Genomic DNA, 27241 nt, shown 5'->3' with positions numbered 1-27241 from the left:
CCTGCTACACTGCAGGAATTTGTCACCAGCTCAGCTTTCTGTGCTGCTGGTGGAACCCTCTGCCTGCTGCTCTCCTAAGCTCCAGGTTCTGTGAGGGATCATGCACTCACCTAATGTGCATAACCAGCTTATGATCAGCTATGAAGCCTTGCCAGTGTTTGAGCCTAAATCCAGATGCTAATCTGAATTACTAAACTGTGTTAGTTCACATGTGTGCAGAGCCATATGAATGTGTACAAGCAATCCCAGTGATCATGTATTTCCTAGGTTATTTCATTATCTAGGTAATTCAAACTTTCTGGTACTTGAAAATGGATACTCCATTTTATCTTAATTTATGATCATACTGACCAAACTTGTATGGTTGAACTAAGTATGTAACTTTATTTGTATGGGACTGCAGAATAACAACAAAAACAGAGCAAAATAGAAATTAAAAATGGGCATGTTCAGCATGTGTGGATTCCCAAACTTACTTTGCTTGCGTATCACCTGAGTTAAAGGCAGCAGCTCCCAGGAAGAACATTCTGCTACTCAGTGTCTTGACATACTACAGCCTGTGGACCACTGCCCCAGTCTGCTCCTCCATCACTTCCACCAGGACTGCCGCAGGCACCTGTCCTGCCTCTGTTTCTGAGTGGGGTAGAACAACTCAAGTTCCCACTGCTCTGCCCTGCCCTGCAATTAGCACAGGTCAGGTTGCTTCCAATGGTTTTGGTCTGTCTCTAAGACATATTTTCAAGTTTGGTGTGTTTTATATCTGAAGTGGCTGAAATAAGCCATGGCATATTATTGCCCGACAGACTGCCTAATGTTTAATGCAACACAAAGCAATAGGACATACCACAATTGTGGGTGGATTGCCAGAAGGTACAAATCTTGCTGTGTCCTCCAAGACAGTATTTTATAGATAGTTTGAGTAAGCTTTTGATCCATGCATCTGATTACAGAAGTCTCTGGAGCACCTATTTCCAGAACTGCACCTAAATTTCATATTGGAGGCAGCCAGCTGGTTTACTCTAAAATATATCCCAGGAGTGAATGAATAGACATATAAGGTGGAAGATCAAAAGAATTTTGAGGAAAGCAGAGAGCCAACTATTTGATAACTTAGACTCACTGATCACAATTGAGGGACACGTGAAGTGTCCACACACATGAAAACTGGCAAGCAAAATTTAGGCCCAACAAGGGTCCAAAAACTAAATACCAAGAATAAAACTCTCCCCAGTGTTCCAACTCACTTAATGGGTCATGAAAACTAGGTCAAGGTAACGGGCAAAACATGCAAGTTTATTCTGAGATGATTTCTTCAGGACAGATGAAACAGCCACACAGCTGTCCTGAGGAAGTTTTAGCAAGAAGGGCCATAGCAAACATGGGAGGCCTTTGCCAAGAGATGTGTGGAGTTGAGGAACAATGTTGCCAGGGAAAACCTGTGATAACTTGGAGAGGCCCACAGCACTAAGCTATGCAGGGATCTGTACAGAAACCCACCACTAAGAGGATTTAAAAGAACATTAGCTGTCCTTCCCCTGGGAATGTGAGTTCTCCGTTGAGCCTTTTAATCTCTTTTAGAGAACAACAAGCATTTTGGCATAAAAGCAAAAAGCAGATTTGCAAAACACAGAAGCATTTTCCAGAGGTAGTAAAGCAGTGTTTCTTCAGTTTTAAGTAAATCTGTTCTAACCCTTAAAAAAACCAAAACCCCATAAATGCTTACAAAGACATATCCAAGGTTGTGAATGGCAGTGAAGAACAAAAGTAAAGAACATAATACAAGTCTCAGAAAGCAGTGGAAAGCAGTGTTAAGCCAGCCACATAGGTCCACATGTGGCTCTACTACTCACGCCTGTTGTCATATCCAACTCTCTTAAGTCTAAATAAAATCCCCAAGAAATACACAGCAGGAACCATTACACAAGACATGTCTTTGCAAAAGTAACATCACACCAGTGTCAGTAATCTCTTTCATTGTTTACTATTGCTCTTGTGGAACTCCCAAGATTCATACTCATAATCATATTCCATTCATTCTCTTAAAAGGCACTGCAAAACCTCTACTGAGACTGTACTCTTGTACTCCATAAAGTACCATCCACATCCCTGACACATTATGGTTGTGATATTATTACTACTGTAACTACTACCATCACCACCAACCATCACTATTTATATAATTAATACAATAGCACACTGTGTCACTGCATGTAACATAACCAGTATAACCTTTTGCACTGCTTAAGTGACATAAAAAGGTTGAATGTTCAAGGATAAGAGGCATTGAGAGAAAGATTTCAAATCTGTTCCTCTGGTTCATCACCAGGAATGTCAGCAAAAGTTACTATTTCCCTAAGCAGAAATGAATTGTGATGAGAAACCTCAGAGCTTCAGTTCACACATCTATAACATTTCTGTTTATTTTCATTATAGAGAAGATGTCTATAACTATGTTTTGGAGAACTGAAGAAAGAGTTAAACTCTCTATTTGTGTAGTTTTGGAACAGCATTCCTATCTGCTTCTGTAACAGACAAACTGAAGCATTCTGCTCAGGGACTTGCTGAAAGCTATCTTCTGATTCATGGTATTTCAGCTTAAACATCCTTTCTTGTTCTACAATGTGTTTCAGATGTCTACAAAGAGGCTAATGACATTTCTGGTGCTGTTTTTATCAGATTTTGTGTGTAGAAAATACACATTTGATGATAAGTAACAGTATCTTTTTTTTTTTTAATCAAAGCATTGATTTAAATCCTTACCTAGACTGACTCTTGCTTGAAGATATTACAGGAGAGGAGACTGGTCTTGCTGGTGAAGGTGATGTAGCTCCCAGGTTTGGAGATCCGGATGCAGTCAGAGAGTGAGCTCTTCTTGATGGCAGGTTGTTAGATGGAGAAGCATTAATAATAATATTTTGATCTATGGAGAAAAAATTTTCATCACAATTAAAACATCTTGCCCAATAAAAATGCTTATATCCAATTCACTAACACACAGTAAGACACTAACAGGATTCCAGATTTGTTCCAAAACAGCCAAAAAGTACATACTGAACCACACTTACATACACATTTCATCTTAATGGAAAGGGAGTGCTACTGAAACTAAATGAAAGAACAATCATGAACAACTACAGAAATTAATTTAAAAGCTTACAGCATTTGGAGTTTTGACTGCAAAAAGTCTTTAACACCACAAAAAGTGTCTGCATAAAAAGACTTTGAGCAAAAGTCTGATGGACTTCTAAGTACTGAAGCAATATATCTACCTGGTTCTTCTCGTTCATCAATATCTTGAGGATCTGAACCACTTCTATTACGATATTCCTTACAACTTTTTGCCTTCCGAGTTGCCATTTCATCATCAGTGGCCTCTCCACTTTCACCCTGGAAATGATGAGAAGCATAATAAAAACCCCACACCCACAACTATTTCCATTCTTTATCAGTGCAACCTGTAACAAAACCATGAGATAAATTAGCTATTCCTTAAGAAACAGACTCCTGTAAGGCCAACACCAGTAGAAAAGAGGCAATTTTAATGGGATACATAGTGAAGTGTGGGACCACTAGCTGTTACCTCAGTTTGACATCACACAGAAGCAGACAATGATTTCACCTCTGGAAAGTGTTTCAGTTGGTTTTACATTATTTCACCGGTGCACAGGAGCCCTAAAGAGGATGGTTCTCATTTAAGAATCTCCCCTACCTGCCCACTAGAATGCGCAGGTAGTATAGAGCAACAAGTCATTGCCTTTTTCTCTCTCCTGCCTATTTCTGAAAGCAGTTGAGTTCAGGAAAAAAGAGAAGACTGCCAGATCAGGTCATGTTACTGTCACCCACATGAGACAAAACTGCATGCTAACCTGAACTGGAATAATTGTGGGAATGTTTCTGGAAACATGGAAACAAAAAAGATTAAAAAAAAGTGACACCAGACTTCAGATATCACTTTGTATGTTAATATTTTTATTATTACCAATATTTTACCTTTATATTGAGGTAGTACCTAAAGGTTGCAAGAAAGCTCTGTCCCCTTCTGCTAGCCCCAGCACCTACATGTCCTGAGAATGCTTTAAGCATGAGAAAAGAATCCAGAACTATTGGAGAACAATAATCCCAAAACCTGAAACTGCAATAAACAGTTTTAAAATTATCATCTTTTTCCTCTGGTTCAGAACACAGTTAGCTACACAGTAACTGCAAGAAGGAAACAAACCAGCCAGATAAGCAACAAAACACATGAATAAAAAAATATTCTACCCTTATGAGTACTTTCTTCTTTTTCTTAGCTGTGCTTATCCCCAGGGTGTTGTTTCTCTGTACGTTAGGTTTCTCAGTGCTCTTGGTGAGAGAGCCCGTGCTTGTGTTCCTTGCGCTCCACCGTCTGCCTCCAAACAGCTCAACAGCCTGAGCCAAGGTTGGGCCTTCAAACCTTCCATCCTCCTGCAAAAATTCTCAGCGTTAACAAAACAAGGAGACTAAGAACAGACACACTTTTTAAAGCAATAATACAGACATCTCTGAAGAACTAATGAAAGACAAAACATCAAGAGGAGGCAATTTTTAATTACTGTGTGAATACCAAAGTGCTATTTTGTTTGCTGCTTTGGGGTTTTTTTGGCCCTAACTCTCATCACTCAGTAATTCAGCATCCTTTTCAAGTACTGTCATTGCTTTTTCCTTAGTAACATGTTTATTATAAAACTCCAAACATATGAAGAATTTAATAAGATAAAAAAAATTTAACCTTGGTGTATTCAAAACTTGCGAAGTTTGACATAACATTGTTTGGAGAACCAGATCTTATTGGCTTAAGCTGTGTTACAAAGTTGGAGATTTGGTGCTCATGTTTAATCTAACCCTACTTATAATAGAAACTAATTATTTTACATTAAGTTGTTGTTATTTTGAACTTTTCTTATACAGAATCACAGCATCTTTTACCTGGTAAAGGCTGACATACTGTTTCCGTAGCCACTGCAGTCTTTGATCAGGGAATCTCCTCATTTTTCTTACAGCTTTAGTCAATTCCAGCAATCCATCATACAGCATTCTGGCAGTATATTTTGGAGCAACAAAGTGCAGTAACTTATTATCAGTAGTCTGAAGTCCATAAAGTAGTGTTATACCATTTTCTTCAAGGGACATATTACAAAGTTTATTTTGAACACACACAGTGTGCATATCAATGCCTGAGTGTCCCATATAAACAGCCTTGGCTGAAAATAAGTCCAAAAAACCTTCCACCAGTCCAGGATTACCAAGAAACTGACATTTGCCAAGCTCAGCAGCATTACCCAGGACACTTAGTTTTGCCTTAGCAGTTGCAGGGCAAACGGTTGTGGGTTTTGTCCAAGTCAAAGTACTATTGTCAGGCTGAAGCTGAAGAAAGCAACGTGCTGAGAGATGTGTCTCCTGGTCATAATGAATGACAGTTGCTCCTTGTTGCATGAACTGATGGACATCAGCCCTGATAGATAACACATACCAGGGAATGAGTTCTATCCCATGGCAGAAAGCCTTTTGTTGCTCTTCCGTTGAATTTGTGTCCCATTCCTTCAACTGCTCAAATATGTCACTTTCAGAATCTGAAAGATCTCCAATTATAAATCTGCATGTGAACAAAGATGAGAGACTTATATTTAGTGATACATGTGCTGGTTTATGTTATGATTGATGAATATTTTTTCTGCCATAGTTTAAATAAATAGAATACTATTATCATTATATAATTGCAACTTACAGGGATTCTGTAGCTTTTACAGTATTACAATTTATATTACTGCAATTCCAAATTAATTAAGAGATGCTGTAACAATATAATTATATTTTCTTAGAACTTTCCAAACTTTGCAGTAGCAATAAAAATGTCTGATTGGTTCTTAAGGCCAAGTGATTCCAGTTTTTCAAACCACAGCATTAGATTGCTTCACTGAAATATCAAGTACCATATCTGGGAACTGTTAGCAAGATCTAGTGGATTGAAGACAGGACTTCTAATCTCTGTCTTTTACTGTTCTGTTACTGATTTAATGTGCAGATCATTCCCATTATTTAATACTCTGATTAACACTAGTAAAATAGTGGTTAAAATACATACTTTCCTCATAAGAATGCAGTAAGAATTTTATCAGATACTTTTCATCACAAAATTTAATTCTACTCAAGGAAAACACTAACAAAAAACTCATATGCAGCAATGAAAATTTTTGAAATATTTTGCCATAATTAGAAACAACAGATACAGAGCAACAGTACTGAACTAATAGAAGAGGCAGTTTAAATAAAATACCTTCCCTGCAGAAGCTTCTAACATGTATGAATGCACAAATGTTCAATATTTTGATACTTCTTCAGTGAACGTAAAAAAAGAACAAACTGTTCTGTGTACAACAGAACTAATAAAACACGTTTTCCTAAGGATATTCAGCCAATAAAGTCCAAACCATTTTCCTTCACATATCCTCCAAGACATCTGGTCCTAATACCCTCTGTGCTTCCCCTTCATATCACCACAGTACTCTCAGTTCCTGTCCCTGTTCTACCAACTGAGCAAAACTTGTTCCAAATTATATATGCAATCTCTCAATGCAAAACTTCATAGACGACCATTAGTTTTCCCTCCAACTCTCCTCTACCTGGGCCACAAATTAATTTATTAATTGATGAGACCTCTACCTCTTCACCAAATTTATAAAAAGGTGGCCAATAGGCTGAGGATATATTGCTTGTGGTGAGGTGACTTGCAGAGTAACTGCATCAGCCCTGCGTAGCTCTGTTTCTTTAAAAAATATTTCTAAAATAAAAGCCATACATTATAACTGAGCTGATATACATTGTCTTACTAGAGTCTTACCAGACACATGTAAATTGAAATATTTACCTGTGTTATACAAGATTAACATTTGAAAATCAAATGAACAACTGAAGCAGCTCTTTCTCCTCCATGTCCTCAACACAATCAAACAAGTCTATGTAAAAATGCTACGAAAATGTATTCTGAGACTAGGTGTGCATGGCCGGAGGAGACAGAAATGGCAGAGCTTTGTTTATGCCTCATTTCACATTTGGCAGCATGTTGCAGGCTGCAGATTAAAATGTCCAAGCAGCAGGTAAGGCAGACACACACATGTGACCACACTCAGAAACAGAACCTCTGACATGAGCTGCCAAAAGCAACACAGCATCAAATACTGAGAACACACTTACAGGGCTCGCTTTGAACCAGGGGCTTGCTTTCTGTGTGCTGCACTGAGATGCATGGGAATGAAAAGGATAAAGGAAAGAGATTGCAGTTTTAGAGGAGAAAATGGCAGAGTATATAAAAAGAAAACAAAATGAGATTTCCCCCTATTATTTTATGAGTTATTTATTGTAATTAGACAAGCTTAAAAGTGAACATGAAATCAGGCTAATAAAGCAATGTATCAGAGTTTAGAGTATCTAAATAGGTCGATGAATTAACAATTCCATAAAAACTGTATTTCAAACGTCAAGGTTTTTTCTATTTTCCTGCCTACCTTTATTTATCTGAGAACTGTCAAAATAGAGTTCTAATAAAGATTAGTGTTTAATACTTATCTCTCATGTACAGACATTCAGGGAAATTAGATGGGTCACTGATTAGAGAGTGATAGAGCTTACTTGCTAACTCAACCAGCAAAGTAATTATACCCATTGTTCACTGATTCTATTAGATGCCTTTCATTTTCTTCAAATCAAATTAACCTACCAGCTTTAGTGAGTTCATGTTTCACAATACTAATCCATATCATCAAAAGAAAAACTAATTGAAAATCTTTCTTGCAATTATAAAAGAATGAGGGACATGCTATGCAGTGTAATTTTTTCTTTATGACCACAACACAGAATTATCAGGTACTACATAATTATGATATGATTTAGATTTTATAATACTATGCAAACATGACAGGTCTTACAAGAAAGGACTAAATTTCTTCCTTAGAACTCTTTAGCTGTTTATAGAATTAAAAATAAACTGAACATCACAGGCTCCATACAAGACGGACAACAGAACATGGCCCTTCTGCCTCTGCAGCAATTCGATCCCGTGCTGTACCCAGGTCTCTGCATGCCCAGGAAAGAGATGGCAAGTGAAACAAGAATTCTGAGTCTGTGAAGTACTTGGGCTAAGTCAGTACATTCAGAAGTATTCTACAAGCAATTTTACTGTTAGCATCAGAAATACAAATACTACTAGCAGAGTAGTTAGTAGCCTGAATCAGGAAATATAACTTTAATTTCCTATCTGCAGTTTTGTTCTTTTAAAATTTAAACTCATTTCAGATTCATATGAGCTTTTTTTAAAAAAAAAATTAATTCCTACCTAATTTAGAGTGGAATTTACTAGATTATATTTAAAGCATAAATAACTAATTCACCAAGAAATTACTTCATAAACACATAAAAAAACCCTTTAATTCTCTCCATATTGTTCTTTTACATCTAATTTTTATTTTGCTCATCCAAGCGAAATGTTGATTTGCGTAGCTTATTCTCCATTTGAACTGTGATTTGCAGGATGATTTTAAAGCACATTAATTAACAAAAATTAATTCCTAAAGTAAAGTATTTGGCCTGAAGTAACCACAAGATAACATAAATGGGCAGAGAAGTGTGTCTCTCTTTCTTGCCTTAATCTACTGCTCCACTTCCCAGAAGCAACTAAAGCCAGATGTGAATAATTCTATTAGAAACCATTCTTTCAGGAAATAATGATTATTTATTTGAAATGAAATTTAGAATTACATGTTAATGAAATAAATGCATTTTAAGCAGGAAGATGGTAGTTGCTTCTCAGGCAGCCACTTATTAGATTTTATGTTTAAGTAGCTGAAATATGTTGGATAGTTCTGAATATCTGGATATTTCTGACAGACACTACCAATAAATAACTCAGGCAGTCACTTAAGCATGTTCTTTTTATGTAAACCTTCATGTAATTTTAGTGTTTCACCTCAGAATAATACAGTTCTGTTACTTATTTTCAAGTTAGTCTAACACAGTTACTCAGTTTAAAGCTGCTCCACCTCTGTTTACACGAGCTTGCAATGAGACTTCATTGAACATTCCAAAACATCATGTGATGTCTTAAACTTTGTATTTACTACACTTCCTGCTGATGAATAGTACAGAATACATCAGGTCTTCAGAGTGAAATCTGAGACTACTGAACACTGGGCTTTTTTTACATGGGGCATAATGAAGTAAAGTCCTTTCCGAAATAGCAGGACTACAGCAACCTGAGAATTCAAAATGTGTGCTCACAAGTATTTTCTGGACAAAATTTAAAAGCCTCAAACTAATATGTCCCTAAAAGAACAGGTCTTCTGAAGGATAATAAATAACCTTTATTTTGAAGGAGTCAGAACACTGCCTGAGCATGCAGAATATAATGTTCTGAGCTCTGATAACAAATATGTCCTGATGCTATTCCTGTCACTAGAGATCAAAATTATAATTGCAACTGTGGAATTTTAAAGCTCTATGTGTAAGACAAAAAGGATTTACCCTTATCGTGAGAGGAAGCAATTATATGTGAGGGAAAATATGACCATACAGAGAGTTTCCAATAAGTTGAGTATCAGACACTTATAGTGACTACAGGGGAAAAAAAGTTCTGAATTGGAAGAGCATAAATACAAGGGAAGTTGTTAAAGTTGCCCTTAATTCTAAAAGCAAGCCTTGGTTAAAGGAAATTAGAAATTAAAACCATGAAATATACATGTGATGACAGTAAATAATATGAGACCTACTGGTACCGGCTTTTGTCCTTCAAAGAGTTTTTTCGTGACTCGCTCCCTTCACTGACAGTGTCTTCACCCTCCTCAGATTCCAAACTGCGATTGCAGCTCCGAATAGTTTGAAAGATACTGTTTGTTGTTGATTCCTTTTCTGGATTATTTAAACCATCTTGCCCTACTCGTTGCAAGAAATGATCTTGTCCACTGTAATCTGAAACAAACTAGAGATATCTAAAAGATTAGTATAGTTATAGAGTGTTTTGTCATCTACTTCTCACTGCAGAATCTTTTACTACTAAGATATTTTAGCTCATACTTTCTATTGGCTTCCAGTGGGATTTTGTGCTTACTTACAACCCAAAACAGATGAAATCACCTCATAAATCAAGTAACATGAGTTACAGTAAGTCCTGAAAACTTTTAAAACACCTCAGTCTTAATCTTTTCATCTCACAGGGACATTTTTCTTTTAAAACCAAAAGGATAAAACTCAAGGGAATTGTTTCTTTCCCTAGAAGAAAAGCTCGATCCACTGAGCTTCTAATTCCATTTTTAACAAACTGAAAACTTTCCAATTCCCAAGGAGCTAAGTGGAAGGTCAGAGAATTTATCAGAAAATAATTACATCTTCAAAGCTTTACATACATTTCACCCAAAGTATAAACATGACCCTTTGCTATTATGCTAATTTTTCAGTACTCTGATATAGAACTACGTTATAAGCAACCAAATCTAAATTGCTGAGTAACTACAGGAATTAAATTGAGGTCCATGTAACTGAGCAGTCTAGTAACCATTTGGTTCAGAAAATTTTAGTTAGATGATGCCCTTGTGTAAAATTACATAAAATAAAGCACTGGATGGCTATGACCATAACTTCTTAGAATATTCATCTCATTTACCTCTAATGTTTCTTCCTGGGAGTTATATCGTGGACAGAGTCTGATGAGGCTTGATGCTCCATCCAAAACTTCACAAAGCTCTTTTAAAAATACACCACAGAAAGGAACAACTTTACAGCCTGGAATGTTGAGTGCCCGGTTGACCACTTTCCTGTATTCAGATGATGACTCGTGCTGTGCCATAGCGTCTTTCAGACTTCGCATGGTTTCAATATCAGACTGGTCCATAAACTGCCACATTTTTAAAACTTTTCTTGACCTATTGTAAAAAGAGATCACACTATTTATTAAAAAAATTTGAAACTATTTACTTTCCAGTTCAACACTGACAGCATATACATAATAGAGGAAATCATCATTGCTCAGAAATGAATGAATGAATGAATGAATGAATGAATGAATGAATGAATGAATGAATGAAATAAAAGTAATTATTTTTAAGAGATTTCCACCCTCTGAATTATTAAAGAACAAAGCTAAAAAGGAGAAACAAGTAGTCTGATCTACTGGAGTAACATTTCACATTTTAACAAAAGCCCAGCTGTGTAAGACATACCAGGAGACTTTCTAACTCTTTCATTGTGTCATTGCCTAAAATTTCTAAGGGCCTGGAAAAAACTAAGAAAATTTTAAGGAATTTGCATAAAGACAAACCAAAATGTTTCTTACAAATTCCTTTAATTGTATTATGAACCAACCATAAAGTTAGCAAAAGTTGGGGGTTTCTAATTAAATGTATTTTTAAAAATTTAGGCAGGTTATTTTCCCCACTTCACTCACAGATTATTTATTTTCACAGAAATAAGGAAGTCAGGACCATGTTCCAGCTCTCAGGCACCAGCTCCAAGGACCGTGAGTACCTCTGGGAGCTCTCTCACTATCTGAGCTGTATGTCTGTGTAATTATATGGCCTTTCTGCCCACCCCTGGCCTCAGACATTCCAAAAGGTCTATGGAAATGCTCCCAGTAGAATGCCCTTAACCCCACTTTCTGTCTCTGTCCTGGAAACACTGCTAATCAGCACTAGCCTTCCTCTCCTCTCCTTCCCTTGTGCTGTGCAGATGCTTAGAGGTAAAAATTAAGCCCTTAATTGGCTTTACATTTTCCCTCATAACTTATGTGACTTGGAGATTGTGGATATGTTCTGCTGAAATGTACTTCCCTTGCCTATGAGTGTTTCAAATGTGTTTTATATACAAAAATATAAACAAATAGCTCAATGAGAATCCTTACTAAACTACAGAGCAGCAGCACAAACACTTTAAAGCTTGTAACTTTGAAGTTTGTTACACAAACGCTATATACAAGGAGGGTTAAAGCTAAGAGATGGGAAATCTAATCTTAACTATTCCTCATTTGCCATCCCCTGAACTGCCAATGCCAAGGCACTGCTTTCCTGCTCACCTGGCCCTGCATGGTGAACCTGTAATTTGATAGAGAAACAGGTAGTGAACTGCCTTTAACCCCCCACTCTCCCCAGGGGATACTGTAGGTTCTGTATGCTGTGACAGCATGAAATCCCAACATCCATCTGTATAAGTAAATTGCAGGAGTTAAAAATCAGACTTGGCTGTTTGGTTTTGTTGGGGTTTTTTGGTTGTTTTGGGGTTGTTTTTTTTTTTTACATTTAAGACTGACCCTTTTAGAATGTCATCACGATTATGTTTCACTTGTGTTCTGGAGACTCCAACCCCAAGTTACATTTGTTGTATCTCATTAGATAAACCACAACTGCTTTCCCATCTTCTTTTCACATTTTAAACATTTCAGTAAAGAAACAAAAGGATGTCTTCTAATGCAACATATTCAGTACCAGGAAAACTGGTAAGTGTCTCCAGTGCATTTTTAGGAAACAAAAAAGGGTTTAGCATGCTTCCTTTTTCCAAAAGGATTACTAGAAAGTCACAGCGTGAGATGATGTGATTTAGCCATGGATTTCTGTTTAGTTCATTGTTCTCCAGAGACATCTGCTTAACAGAAGCTGAAGTGTAATCAATCACTAAAAAGACATTTAAAAAAAAAAAAGCCTCAAGTACCTTAGCCCTGCCAGAAATTCCATTACAGCATTGTAGTTGCCCATATTCCAGCAGCATTTTGCCACATGTACTAAATATGAGAAGACTTCTCGTTTCTCCTCCATAGAGCCTGCAGTCAGGATCAGCCAGGTAACCCAGGAGCTCACCTTGTAAAACAAACAGAAGGTCAGCCAAAGCAATGTCACTTGGAGCATTCATGTATACTTGATAGATAATGTGGGGGTTTGGGGGATTTTCCATCAGGAGGTTATCAGTCAGGATTCCACTGATACCCCCATGACCAAACCACATATGTATTGCAAACACAACTTACACACCCACATATTCACATTACAAGAGTTAAATTATTAACTACTCTAGAAAAAATCCACTAAACAAAAAACTACTGTATATTAATATAAAACATTCTGAATATGCATCGAGGCCACAGAAGAAAATGGACAGCATAAGTTAGCACTGATTTCTAAAGCTGCCAGAGAGACCTGCAGTGTAAATTCCCATTTACATGGCTTAGAAATCTCAGCCTCACACTGAATAACCCTTGTTCTTACAACATGGACAGTCAAAGTTGATACATTACAATTTTTTGGTTTTGGTTCAATTCACAAAACTGATAGATGTATTTAATGCACAAATTTGCTAATTCCTCTATGCATCAAACATTTAGGACAATTCACATTATCTGTTTGCAAGATCACAAATGAAGTAAACAAAAACCCGCCCTCACCTTCCTAAGTGTGACCATACAACCAACTTCTGTTTGATGAATAATTAATGCCAGAATCAGAAATCAACTTAGTACATGACTCTGCTTGCATTTAAACAAATAAAAATCAAACCTTCATCTTATCAGTGTGCAGATTTTCTTTCTAGTTTATGTTCCCACAACATCCATAAAAAGTAGCTATATTTCACATGGAAACCTAATTTAAACCAGCTGTTTCTTTTTACAATATGACTCCCTGGAGGTTTGATTTTTGTCATTGTGTAAACACTTAGGAGGCAATAAACGTGATTTGTTTACTGACACTGAGTTCCATTCTTTGGTCCTGGAGGATTCAAATGTTTACAGACAACAGCAGTGTGAGGAGAGGCTTATAAAAATTAGATAATGCTAGTTCATCCCTTGGGGGCATAGACTTTTGTTTTAAAAAAACAAGCATGTGAAATAAAATGTAAATTCATTAGTACTAACAGGAAAAAAATTATAGTGCTTCCATTTGTGCAGGTCTTTACAAACTCAGTGTTCTGACCCTCCCACTCCTGAAGGAGAACAGTCAAAGAACATGAAGCATCTAAGTTACTATTTAAGCTTTCTGAAGCCCAAGTCAATCAAGAACAATAAAGAAGAAAAGTCCAGATGAGAAGACAAGCCACAGTTCTAATACATGCAATATATATGTTTGTACAAATGAAAAAAACCCCCACATTTTTAGGACTGAATTCTTGAAGAAATTCATCTGCTGCGGACAAAGGGAGTACTGTGACTGTAGGGATGCTCCAATGGGATGGGAGGATCAGGGGACAACAGAGTAATCACTGCAGCAGCTCAGAATGAGAATTTGAATTCAGCCAAAATTTTATCTGAAATGTTCACTATTCCTAAAATATAAAAACTAAATCAAAGAAGTGCATACTGAAAAGCATGAAGGTATGGAAAAAATAAAAAAAACCCAACCTGCATGACATGGGGGGTCAAATGAGGGCAAAACCAGAATACAAAGTAATAAAACAAATCCATTAAAAACAGTCTGGTCTTTAATTCAAAGTTGGCGTGAATTTGTTTGTGTATGCTGGAATAAAATTACATATTGTTTTTGGATATTACTGCCATTTTCCAGAAATGTCTTTGTTAGGGAATGCAAATGCTAAACATGCAATCATACAAAAATAATATTTATTTGGTATGAAATACCAAGTGTGGTAATGACAGTTTGATTAATATGGTTTTAAACAGTTTAAAGAATAATGTAATTTTAAACACATATGCTTTAATCTAAGCAGTAAAGATGTAATGACCACAAGAAAACAGTAACAAAATTGAGAAAAAATGTCTAAAAAGGCAATTAACTTCAGACTCCCCACTATGAGGAAACCCTGAAACCAGGGCAACCATTTGCTGCAATTTTATTTAATAGAGAATTTTAGGACTGCTATAAACAGTTACAATAAACTCTTACAAACAATCTGAAAAAGCAAACAAAAAATTATAAAGGGCAGCATGAACAAGCCTTTGCAGCCTCCAGATACTGCATGTACAAGCAAAAGAAGGGTACAAAAGGCACCATGAAATTTATGCTCACTCCTCTTGAAGGACAACAGACTTACAGGAAGAATAGAAAACATTTAAAGAACCTTTCACTAAACAAGAATGAAAAAGAATGTGCCCGAATCTCTACATTTAGAAGAGAATGGGCAAATGCAGGTTCTCCAAAACTGCTTTCTTGGAAGAATTCATCAGTGAGACTAGAACAGAGATAATTAAAATGCAACAGCACTGTCAGAAAGGAGGGAACAGAGGAAAGGACTGTGCACAAAGGTCATCCCTGTTCATTAAGTGAAGCTTTTGCTGAGTGCTCTGCCTAATACCTGCAACAACCTTTCTACTGTGAGATTTTTTTAGCAAAGACAGACGGAAAGGGAGAAGAATTCAGTCAGGTAACAGAACTGAGGAGGCTTTTCCCAAAAGTTAAAGGTGGTCCTGAAGCCCAGCTGGGAAACAAACATAAAATTAATAAGCAGAACTATCAGTTACCCACTTAAAATGCCTGGGGGGGCTCTTCTGATAGGAATTTTGAAGGTGGGAGATCTGGCTGAATCAAAAGGCTTTAGAGAAGCAGAAAATTGAAGCTGGATCTCAGCTGGCTGAGGTTACTTGCCAGCTCTGAACTCCATGAAGATTTTATTCTGCCCTAGCAGACTGACTTATGAATCCAAGAACTTTATAATGAAGAACAATATTCAAAAATATTCAAAAGCTCTTCAATAAATGCATACTGGAATATCTTGACATTAATTTGAGGTGATTACTCATAACGGGCACAGCTAAGATGACTGATGTAGAAACACTGAATTGCAAGTAAGAAAGCCCATGGTTGATAGCTTAGAGGAATTAATTAAAACATTAATTAAAACATTAAACAGTACTCAGTAAATACACTCTTTAATTTTGTGATTTACTGATAAATATGTGAGGAGTGCACAGCATATCCTCAAAGGGATGCCTCCATAATCACTGACATTCTCAAACGTGTATAGCTGCCACTGGATCCCCAAAATACCTGACAGTGCTTATAGTAATTTTTTGCTGCATGGGATGCACAAGCCTCCTCTGCACAGATGGGATTCAAGAAATACCAAACTTGTCAAGATCTTTGTTGAAATGGAAGTTCCAAAGTGGGATTCCTCAGATGCTGTCTGTGTATACCTGAGCTAGAGGCACCTCACACAGGAGTAAAGCAGAGAACAACTCTGCATATGTACTTATTTCTTGGTGACTATGGAATTCATCCGAAAGTGGAATTCAGAATACTGTTTTTTCCACTTTCACAAGCAAGTAGCACAGACAGTATTTTGAAGAGGCACGATTTCTCTCTCACGAAAATCAGGAGTTTTCTGCTGGGGGAAGAGAGCAAAAGGAAGCTCCACACTGTCACGCTCTGACTTCTGGACACTTTGGCTGACTGAGAACAGAACAGTGACTCCTCTTCCTGCAGCTCATTGTTGGTTGGCTTGCAGAGCTACCTCCCCAGCTGCACCACACCTGAGGAACACCTCACCTGAGGATGAAGCACCATCAGGTAACCAGCTGCCCAGTTATCGAGCAGCCACTCCAGCAGCACGAGAGCTTTGCCACACGGGCGGTGCCTGAGGAAGCACCAGGACCAGACATCACACCCCAGCCAAAAGAGTGCACAGCATTAGCCTTGCCAAGGAGACCAAATCCCATCGCAAGCATTTCTCAGACTGAGCAGTAAAGCTTTTTGGACAAAGTTTTTGTGTTAGATAGCACTGTAATGTCAGATCACAACCTACACATCAACATAGGAATCATTACTTCCTTACTTTACTTTTTTCACACTTGACTTACATAGTTCTGTTTACGTAACTCATTTTAGACTCCCTTCAGAACAGAAATCACCACAGCAAACCTATAATTAGATTTCCGCTGCACTGCTGATGAGTCTCAGAAGTATGAGAAAATGTATCCTGGCTTCGTTACTACAATCCACATGATTGTAAGGCACAAGAAAAGTAATAAATCAAAACACGATCCACTTACATAAGTTGATAACAACACCAGTCTTTTCATTCAGATGGATAAAAATGAGTGTCCTTCAGGATTACTGCATACTAATATTAAGTACTAAACAAGCAAAATTAAATAAAATAGATACTTAGTTAAGATTTAAATATTCCTGATGCCCCAATACAACAATTGTGCCAAACTTATTTCAGATATAGAGTAGCTTCATTTGCAAATTTTCAGCAGTATAGGAGTCTCCTTCGAATCTGAATTTGAGCACACAGGATCTGCATCAGGTTTCTGGGTAATGCAAGCTGTAGTGAGCAATGTTCTCAAGTACAGTAGTACAAAAAGATCTGTACAGTCTCACATTTTCTAAAATTATCTTTTTATATCATCCTTTACTATTTTAATTGCATTAAAATTTATTCTTTTCAATTATTTTTTTAAGGTTTTTAGATTTATTTTACCTTGATCAAAGACAATTCAAGTTAGATATTGCTAAATCATTTGGAAAGGCATATAACCCAGTGTTAATATTTTTTACTTTTAAACATGGGAAATCTATTTCAGTGATTAAAAATATATTATTTTGATTATCTAATCACTGAACTACCACTAACTTCAAGTCAAGTCTATACACCGGCAAAAATCTCCCAATTTGTCTGGGGCAGGACAGAGCTTATTAGTGACACTCAGCTGCTTTAACTAATAAAATCTAAAGGGCATAAAAGAGACTGTCATGATGGAACTTGATCTTCAAGTTATGGTACATGACCTTAAAGTCTTTTCAAGTGGTTATCCTTTACAGGAACCCTGCTACATGCAGTACACAGGAAGGAACGGTGTTGGATGCATTTTGCATTATTAACTGTATCTCTGAATTTGTCACGGATTTTATTTACTCATTCTCTTAGTCTTTTAATACTCAAAATTATACTAATTCATATATATGTACATATATACAATTCTTTACTATCCTCTATACAGCTGCTGGAGTATGTATTACATGATATTTTTTAAATGGGAATGAATTTATTGTTTATATTTTATCAGAATGTAGACGTGATGGTGATAGGTATTGAGAGAGGAAATTATTAACAATCTCCACCTGCAAGGTGCAGTGTTTTGCACTCATTTCTCCAGTGCTTAAGTTTTTAAGGCTTTTACAGCAACTCCCAGGCTACATACTTCAGTGGGTGATACTATATGGAAGAAAGGATATCTTCTATTTTCATATTACATTTTTAGGAACTTCAAAATACTTCATGGATGCAGCTTTTGGAGGAGAAATTCACTAACACAGCTCTCCACCTGGAGTTCAACACTTACCATTGGTAGCAAGTAAAACAAAATCTTTTGGTTTATCACAAAGTAAGATTACAGTACATATCTTCTCTAACACCTAACATAAAAGTTAGCCATGATACCTTTCTATAATAAACTGTAGCTGATGCAACTACTGCCTACATTGGAGCAAGAAAACAAGAAATTTTATTAGTGATGCAGTAAAGTATGTGTGTGAAAAGTCTTTGAATACAAAACAAGATGATTTTTCAGGTATCCAAAGGATAAGCATGGCAATTTGTAACCCACTCAGTCAAGTCATTCTGCTTTTAATAATTTTGTTCGCGAAAAATCAAGAAATTGAAGTAAAATCTGAAGAACGTGAAAAATCTGTGAAAAAGCTAACCCTCATCAGGCATCATGTGGTACTTATGGCAGAGGGAAAAACATACACTGTCTTGCTTAAAAGCAGAAATCAGTGTATCAGTGGAGTCTGATTGTTCCCTTTAAAATATAATTAAATCCCACTATGAGCATGCAGCATTAGCACTAACAGCTGGCTGCAATGAGTTCCCTTGCATTGCTGACTGTGCACAAACCTGCCAGTGCTTAATCATAAATATAAGGATCGAAGAGTATAACACAGAACTGGAGTTTTTTACATGGGATTTCACTGAATTTTAATTATTACCTTTTTTTTTTGGCTTTTGGTATAATATGCAAAATAATTTTCAGATGCATTTTTAAAATGTGAGTATTTTAAATTGCATATCTTATGAGTTGATGGTTTACTTTACATGCTTGAGTGAAATTATATAACCCTACAGAGAACATTTACCATTTTAGCTCTGATTAAACACTATTCCAAACAAGGACTGGAAACAGTTTGATATTTGTACAAACACAATCTTTTTAAAAGCATTATGCAAACCCATTTAGGCATTGCAAAAAAATGCTGAACTAAGAGTGTCATATTTATTTACATTCCATTATTTCAGTAAAATGATATGTCTCTGTTTTGCTAGTGAGGTTTAAATTTGGGGTTTGAATGAACAATGAAAAAAGCCTTACAAAATTAAACCATGAAAAATAAAACTATCATCACTAAGTGTCCTAAATAGCCATACTTTTAATTAACTTTACTGAAAGTGAGAATGACTCAGTGAATGATGAACCCACTGCAGTAGCAGTGCTATGCTGGAGTGGTTCAAAATATTTTATCTTCTTAGCCTATTTTTTAGCAATCATATTGTTCCAAAAAATCACCTCATTTACTCAATGTCTTAATCTGCATTTTCAAGTCAAGAGTGGGACCACCTTCAGTCAGCTGTTTGAATGATCTTTCAGTCTGGTGCAGCTTTCAATCTATGACATCACGATTGATTTTTATGCATATCTCAGCACGGAAAATTAAATGCTTCATTTTACTATAAGTTTTATTCCTTTTCTTTAACTTGAAGCTGCAGCCAGTAAGATCAACTTAAAAGAGACTCTTTTCATGTTTATATAAAGCAATGACTGAAATGATTTTAAATGTTTATATGAACATTTGCAACATGTACATTGGACCTGTGTTTCTGAGGGTGCTTTGCTGGTACAAGGCAGAAGAATGGCTGGAAGTAAAAGCCATAAAGGTGCAAGAGCCTGGGGAGGGGTAAAAATACTGAAACAGAAAGAATCGCAGGAAGACTGTGGCACATGATACTGAGTAAGGACCACATCACTCCTGGTAAAGAAGTAGGGTGAACTCATGTCATACAGGAATCAGAGAAAAGAACTAAATGAAGAGGAAAAAGTCACAGTATGCCACAAGGAGAGATGGAAAAAAATATGTTACAGCTCTCAGGGTCCTAAAACACATGTGGATGTCATTTTCCCAATTTGTTCCCAGCCACCAAGGCTCCGCTAACTGCAGAATCTCTTTAACAGTTTCTTTCCACAGTTTTACCACAATGAAAATTACACTTCTGGTAATCAGGGCTCTATCAGAGCAGAAAAATATATTAGTAGTCTTTTTAAGTGCAGTCTTAGAGAATCCAAAAGCCAATAGTTTTGTAACAGTATATGTTACTATATTTCACTCTAATCCTCCCACACTGGCAACTAATTCAGAATCAGCTTTTAATTACATGTAGTAACAGGAATGAATATCTGCCTTTAGCTTGGTCTACTGCCTTGCTCTAACGAGACTATGTTTAATTTGATATTACTAGCAGCAAGTGAAGTATCAGCTGTGTCTCAAGGATGAGTATGTGTTGTGCTTCACTATAATTCCACTACAGCTCCAATCAAACCTTAAAGACTGCAGGCTTTATTTTTAGTTTGCCATACTGAATGCATGTAGCTCAAAATCTTCATGATTTATTGACTGTCATTTTAAACAAGCAGTATAAAGTGTTCCTCATTAATATATACTGTCAGAAAAAATTCTAAAAAGCATAATGCTTTTTGAAAAATTCTCTATATAATTGTTATTTAACAGGACAATGGCATGGAATTGTTTTTTCGCCATTATGTACCAGAGGCCTGTCATCCTAAAAGTAATTTTGGCTCCCACATTACAAATACACTTCAGAATTTCTATAGGCAATGCCAAAAGAATCAGCAAGTGCTCACTGACTTTTGCCAACAAAATCATGACTCTTTGCACAAGAATTTTCTTGCCATTTATAAACAAAGACATTTTGAACATTCACGCTTGTGATTGGCTCCAGCAACTGATATACTCCACCACCAGATAAAGCAGATAGCAAACCAGCGATTTATTACAAGCAGTAAATATTGTACAATAACTCCACTTAAACATACAATATCTATGTTTTAAAAAAATTTATTCCAGATCATACTTAAAATAACCTATTGCACTAAACACCATAGAATCTATGCACTGAATATTTAGGAATTAATTCAAATTGCATAAAAACTACCTTGTAGCATTATCAAACAAAAATTGGTAGACTTCAAAAAATGCAAAGTCACAAACCTCCAAGACTAAAAGATAATGTTAACTTTTTATCCAAAGATAACTTTAATGCTAAAATTCTCATTGTTATGGGACAGACATCTCTTCACCACCTACTTGCTCTTCAGTCCTGTCAGAGCACAATGATGGCTCATCTAACTTGTACAGCAACTGGGACATGTCCTCTAGAAACTTGTTCTGGCATTGTGCCTCACCAGCTCCTACCAGAGCTTGACCATTGCACCTTTTTTCCACTGCCCTCACTCTGGAGATCCCCAGGAGTAAGAGGAGGACCACAGGAAGGAGGGTCCTAACTGGGTCAGCAGCTGGATTGCTCTCCAGCCATGCACCAGCCACGGTAATTCTTGAGTACTGTAACTAGAGCTAATTCAAACAATTTTTAGGCTCTGTAAAGACTGAAATACTGTACTTGCACTTTTATGTATGCCCCCATAACAGAATGAGGTGAGAGAAGGCAGTATATTTACACTATTTTAGATGTCAAATCTCAATAACATGCAAGAATCAGGAACCCTTGAAACATGCTGGACATTCACTCACTGATTCTTCCGTGCACAGGAAGTTCCCTGCGGGTTAATACACATTCTTCTGCACCTAATTAATTTTATGCTGGGTTTTTTGCCACCTGCACAATTTTCATCCCTTATTCAACCACAAGAATGCAGTGGATAGCAAACCAACAGAGCACTAAGTCAACTTTATCTTCAATTTATTGCACTTCTATGAATTTAGAAACTGCTAACATTGCTCATGTTTCACACAGAAATAAAAAATTAAAAAACAATGAACACAAACAAAACAAAAACCCAAACACAAAAAAACCCATCAAAACCAAAAAACAACACAAACTCCCCCCTCCCCCCCCCCCAAAAAAAAAGAAATTGTTCCATGTTTCTGCAGCTAAAATCTGAGGGTATATTTAGTTGGTTTTCTTCTATTTTGGGTTGCAGTTTTGGGTGGATTTCTTTTATAATTTTCTCAATATTTGATCAGTTTTCTATTAAACTCATCACAAGATCATCTTACTAAAAATAAAATTTTAGTAAAGAACTCAAGATTTGGCATTTGAAAATGTGTCGTGCCAAGTCACACTTCTTTTTATGATAAAATTCAAGACACATAGAGAATAAATAAATAAATAGTGCAAATTAGTGTAGTTATATTACAGAGAATACAGAAAATTCTAGTATATAATACTTCTGTGCTGACTCCTAAGATCATGCTTAGTCTACAAAAATCCAAACCAAATAAATAGAACTCCAGCTCCTAAACAAAATAATAAACTGACTGAAACCATACCGCATACTGTCATTATAAATACAAATAATTAGAACTCTGTAATTTTTCTCTTCATGTTTACTTTACAATGTGCAAGAAAAAGTTGGGCTGATGTTTTCCAAAATCCCCGAGCAAACTGGTCACATAACTCCAATTAAATTCAGTGCCAGTTATTTAACTAAATCCGTGGTCATCTCAATTTACATCTTAAAAATTTGTCACTACAGCTCTGAGAGATAAAGGTAATAACTAACCCACACATCATGTAGCAACTCTTTTGCAAAGATGTTTTAAAGTTATGTTTTACCTCATTAAACCTTGTCACAAGATCTTCCACAGCATTATGTTCACCATTGGGAGAAGAAAGAATAGTAGCAGATATGGAAGCCTTAATAGATGGCAGCTTGCCTTGACATTCAGCATTACCCAAATCCCTGGTTAAAAAGCAGAGGTAGTCAATGGGTAAGACTTTGCGGTAGAGCTCCTGCTCCTGCTCCGTCAGAATGCTGGCGACCTCCTCGGGGAACTGGATGAGGTGCTGCAGTTCCATCAGCTCCCTGCTGATTCCAGCCACGCTGGAGGGAAGGCCGCTGGAGCCAGCCATGGATGTGCACGCCTGACGTTCTACAACAAAACAGATAAAACATTAATTAGGCTTTGCCTTTAACTCATGGGCTGTGCTGTGCAAAAGTGAGACAACGTATTATTTTGGTTTGGTTAAACTGTTCATTCTTTTACTCAGCAATACATTGTGTCCTAACTACTTTCTTTATACTTAAACAACCTAATATGTTCTTTTTATTTGGGGGTTTTCTGCATACCTCTGTATCTTGTATTAGCTAGCTAGCTGGTAGCTCGGGCTTGTGAGAGTGTTGAGCCTCCTGCCAAAGCGTCCTTTCTGACATAGCCAAACACTTGCTTCAGGCACCTGCAGCCCTGTCAAAACCTCAAATAAAAGGGTCACCTGGGCAGAGCGTGCCTCTGTTTTGCCTCCATATGAGAGCAACAGTGCAAAGCAGTTTGTGGCCTTGACTGGGGCACTGAGACTCTACTGCCACAATAAACAATGTATAATGATCACTTAAAACCCGTGTGGGTCAGTATTTTTCTTTACATTCCTCTTGCTGTAAGATGAATTGTATCTGAGCTCACTGCATTGTGAAACCAAACATCCAAATTTACAAAACATTTCTCATTCCTCTTGGAAAACAAGTATTTGGGAGCATGCATGTTTTATCCACTAATACAAAACATTTATGGTAGTTTTATAATATCCTAGCAGTGGTATCTCTTGAAAAATAAAACTTTCCCTAAGAAGGAAGAAGCCAAACTTTGTAAGATCGTGTGAGAAGCATGAAACACCAGCACAATGATTCCAACATAGTATGAGTCTTCCTACTAGATAAGTTTAGAATGAGTTCTTTGAACAATTTTTCAAGAATTACATAAATGTATAAACAATCATAGTACTCCAAATTAAATAGTACAATAAGTTACATACTCTTCCTCATTCTCAGAAAAAGGAGTTTACTTTTTTTGCATTGCTTCACAAAATATCTTCAGAAAATTTTTTCACACATAATTGGGGTACACCCTGGATCTATATTTTACCTGATTTTTATATATATTTATAATCTCTCATTTCATAGAGGGAACAAATATCCCTCTTTTCTCCAAAAAAGAGGGGGACTGAACTGATTACAGTTCAGCCCCTTATAATAAACATAAAATATGCTACATGAGGTTTCTCCTATTACATTCATTTTAAATGAACTATTATTAAGCACTGGGAAGTTAAAAAGGCAAAAAATTGCCTTTTCTTAATATATTCTACTAAAAGTCAAAAGATAAATTACAGCAGCCCTAAATAAAGTCTTTGGGCTAACAGAACCTATTGAAAGTGTTAAAATACAGAAGAGGCTTCTGAAAGAGCAAAACCAATTTTTTTCTTTGTCTAGACTAGAAAGGAAATTTGCAAACAAGCAATATCTTGGTTATATAGTGGGGAACACATGTAACTTTAGTGATACTTAAGAATAGTGTACAATATCTGTGAATACAGAGAAATCCCTGTCACCCAAATGCCTGCAAGAAAGATCAGGGTGAAAAGATACTTAAAAACTACACATTGACACGTCACTGCTGGCTTGGGCAGCAGGTGAAGCACAGTGGGCTTCTGGGCTTTCTTTCAGTCTTGTTTAGTTCTATGTGATACTCTAATTGTGTCTCCTACTTCAATCTGCACAGAACGATTCTGAAAGGTTTCATAATAAAAAGCTCTTGAAGTTCACGTGCACTATTTTTGACTTTGCAACAGAACATAAACTTATGCCAAAATAAAAACAATGCAAAATATAATGTTCCTTTTATATTAAAAGGATCATGTATTTACACAGCGCTTTACGTATATGGACTGTGCTGTCACTGTCACAACCTGCATTCTCTCAGAAAGAGGAGGATATGGAAGGCACGGCACAAACATCCACCACCACTCACTTGCTCCCAACAAGTCACAATCCCTCGCTGGCTCCCCATGTATGACAGCTCTTCTCACCCAAGACAGAGAAAGCACAGCCTTGTACCAGCCTCTCCTGTGCCTCACTGCTGAAACACAGGGTGTGTCTGTGTTTTGAATTTATTGAAGATCATAAATGCACTTCTGAAGGGAATCTCCCAAACATTCTCACTTACAGTGCTTTAGTTTAGTCTTAGGGCAAAGAAAATGGATCCTTTTCAGATGAAACTGGGCCAGAAGATGCACTTCGAGATGGCAACTAAGGCATCCCCATTGGTCAAATGCTGTAGCTGTCAGTGGCACCTGATTCTGGAGCAGGCACTGGCATCAGGAATGGCCCAGACAGCTCAGATCAAGGCTTGGCTGCAGGTGTCCATGTACTGCAGGAGCAGACAGTAAGTACCATGGACAATGCAATGCCACAAATCTGCAAATTTAACCTTATTCCGTAAATACAGTTATAAACACCTTGTATCTGTCAATATTGAAAGAAAGGAACGCATAACTCTATAAGGATTGTCTGTTCACGGAGTGACTGATGAGAGAGGTAACACGTGAGTGAAGATGAGCTGATCCCCAATGCACTTCTTGCTGAAGAGATTTAGAGGTGCATTCTTAATAATTCACTTTCGCCATTACAATACCAACTAGAAAACTCACCCACATTCCCTCTTTCCACCTCAGAACTCAAGCTTTCCTCAAAGACCTCAAAATCTGGCAAAAGTTGACACTGAATTTCCAATAGACTGATCATGATCCTTTTAACATTGCTTTGCCTAAGTAAAAATCATCCTTCAGGCTCCACTTAGTACAACCTCTCACATGTAAGAACAAGGCTCAACACACTGAAGTGACCACAGTTAAGAGGCTGGCTCCGAAATGTACTGCTAGAAACAACCAGAAATATCTCATTAGAATTTTATTTCCCAAGACTGACTGCTCACTGAGCAAGTCCAGCAGAAGGTTAATGCAAGGATTTTGAAAGCCTTTAATGAAACTGTGTTAAATGAAACCATCATCTTCTGTAACAAAGGCATCACAACCCAGTTTCACTCTACCAGAAAAATGAAGCTGTCAAGAAGAAAATCCTTCCATAGAAGCTGAGCCAAGATGATCCAAAATCAGCCACTTATACTGCTGGATTTGGAAGAAGATAGAAAATAAATAAAACACTTCCTTATTCAAAACACTGGATTTCAAACTAGCATTTCTCAATTCTTCATTAAACTGGAAGAGCTTTATGTAAATTCTCTTTGTAATGTACGAGTCTGTGGAACAGGCTGCTGCAGCAAAAAGTGCAGCTGATATCCAAGGAGAGGCACACAGGCCAAACAGAAATGTGAAGCCTCAGAGCTCATGGCTAAAGTATGGCTATAAATACTGAAGTAGAAATATAAAATTCCTGTTGACTACTTCTACACCTATAAATATTTATTTCTTCCAAAGTTCACATCTTTGCAAGTCTTGGTTGTTGGCATAATTTATCTCTCCAGATTCAAGTCTTTTATTTTACCTCATTCCAGTATTCTGTGTTTTATCACTGAAAATCCAGGATCCTTATTCTCAGCTTCACCACCCTTGATGATTTACACTCTGCACAAAAGTCTACTCCTTTTTCTGTCTCTTTGCCTGTACTAAATTAGTCTTTCTCCTGGACTTTTTCTCTTTTTTTTCTTTTTCTTTTCTTTTTTTTTTTTTTTTTTTTGGTGCCCAAGACTTTTACATTTTGCACTCCATGAACAGATCTGCACTCTCTATCGTTTCATACATAAGTCCTCCAGCTTTGTATGGTCAGTTTGTGTCCTTCCGGAAAGAAAGAGTATCTTTCTGCGGTTCAAAGAAAGATTACCTTGGAGATGGGACTGCTTTCCAGCTAAAATCACAGCTCTACCACATCAAGTTAATGCTAAAACTACTAGAAGAAAATGAGGACCCTGACTATTCATTTGCAAGTTGTCCAAAGCCGAAATTGATAGCTTTGCTTATCCTGCTGATAAACAGCTGAAGCAGATAATCTTTTAAATAGCAAGCATTGCATTTATTAATCAAAACAAGATAACTTCTGCCTAGCTTTAAAAGAAGACTCATGGGTAGACTTAAGCATTGCTAATGCACATGGGAAACAAAAGGTTTTGTCTTCTCTAACAGATGAACAATCTATGTAAGAATGGGAGAAAAGCACAGCGTATCTGCTTCAGGGTATTATTCAGCCTAGGCTCAGCTTAAA

General features: G+C 36.8%; 1 protein-coding gene across 2 annotated transcripts in view; it reads right to left on the bottom strand.

Annotated features, from left to right (window-relative positions):
- PLCE1 (phospholipase C epsilon 1) overlaps positions 1-27241 on the bottom strand; it is a 143718-nt gene that overhangs the window by 31367 nt on the left and 85110 nt on the right. Inside the window, exons 4-12 of one of the 2 annotated variants that reach the window (XM_071564382.1) lie at positions 22807-23123; positions 12706-12851; positions 10670-10928; positions 9780-9988; positions 7213-7254; positions 4948-5614; positions 4264-4446; positions 3270-3387; positions 2761-2920 (exon numbers count right to left, since the gene is read on the bottom strand). In XM_071564382.1, the coding sequence (XP_071420483.1) occupies positions 2761-2920; positions 3270-3387; positions 4264-4446; positions 4948-5614; positions 7213-7254; positions 9780-9988; positions 10670-10928; positions 12706-12851; positions 22807-23123 (2101 nt within the window). The remainder of the gene's footprint in view (positions 1-2760; positions 2921-3269; positions 3388-4263; positions 4447-4947; positions 5615-7212; positions 7255-9779; positions 9989-10669; positions 10929-12705; positions 12852-22806; positions 23124-27241) is intronic. The other variant, XM_071564383.1, reaches the window with a different exon arrangement.

Source organism: Pithys albifrons, chromosome 9 (genome assembly GCF_047495875.1).
Source record: "Pithys albifrons albifrons isolate INPA30051 chromosome 9, PitAlb_v1, whole genome shotgun sequence".
Classification (NCBI taxonomy): Eukaryota; Metazoa; Chordata; class Aves; order Passeriformes; family Thamnophilidae; genus Pithys; species Pithys albifrons.
This window is presented reverse-complemented; position numbering and strand designations above follow the sequence as displayed.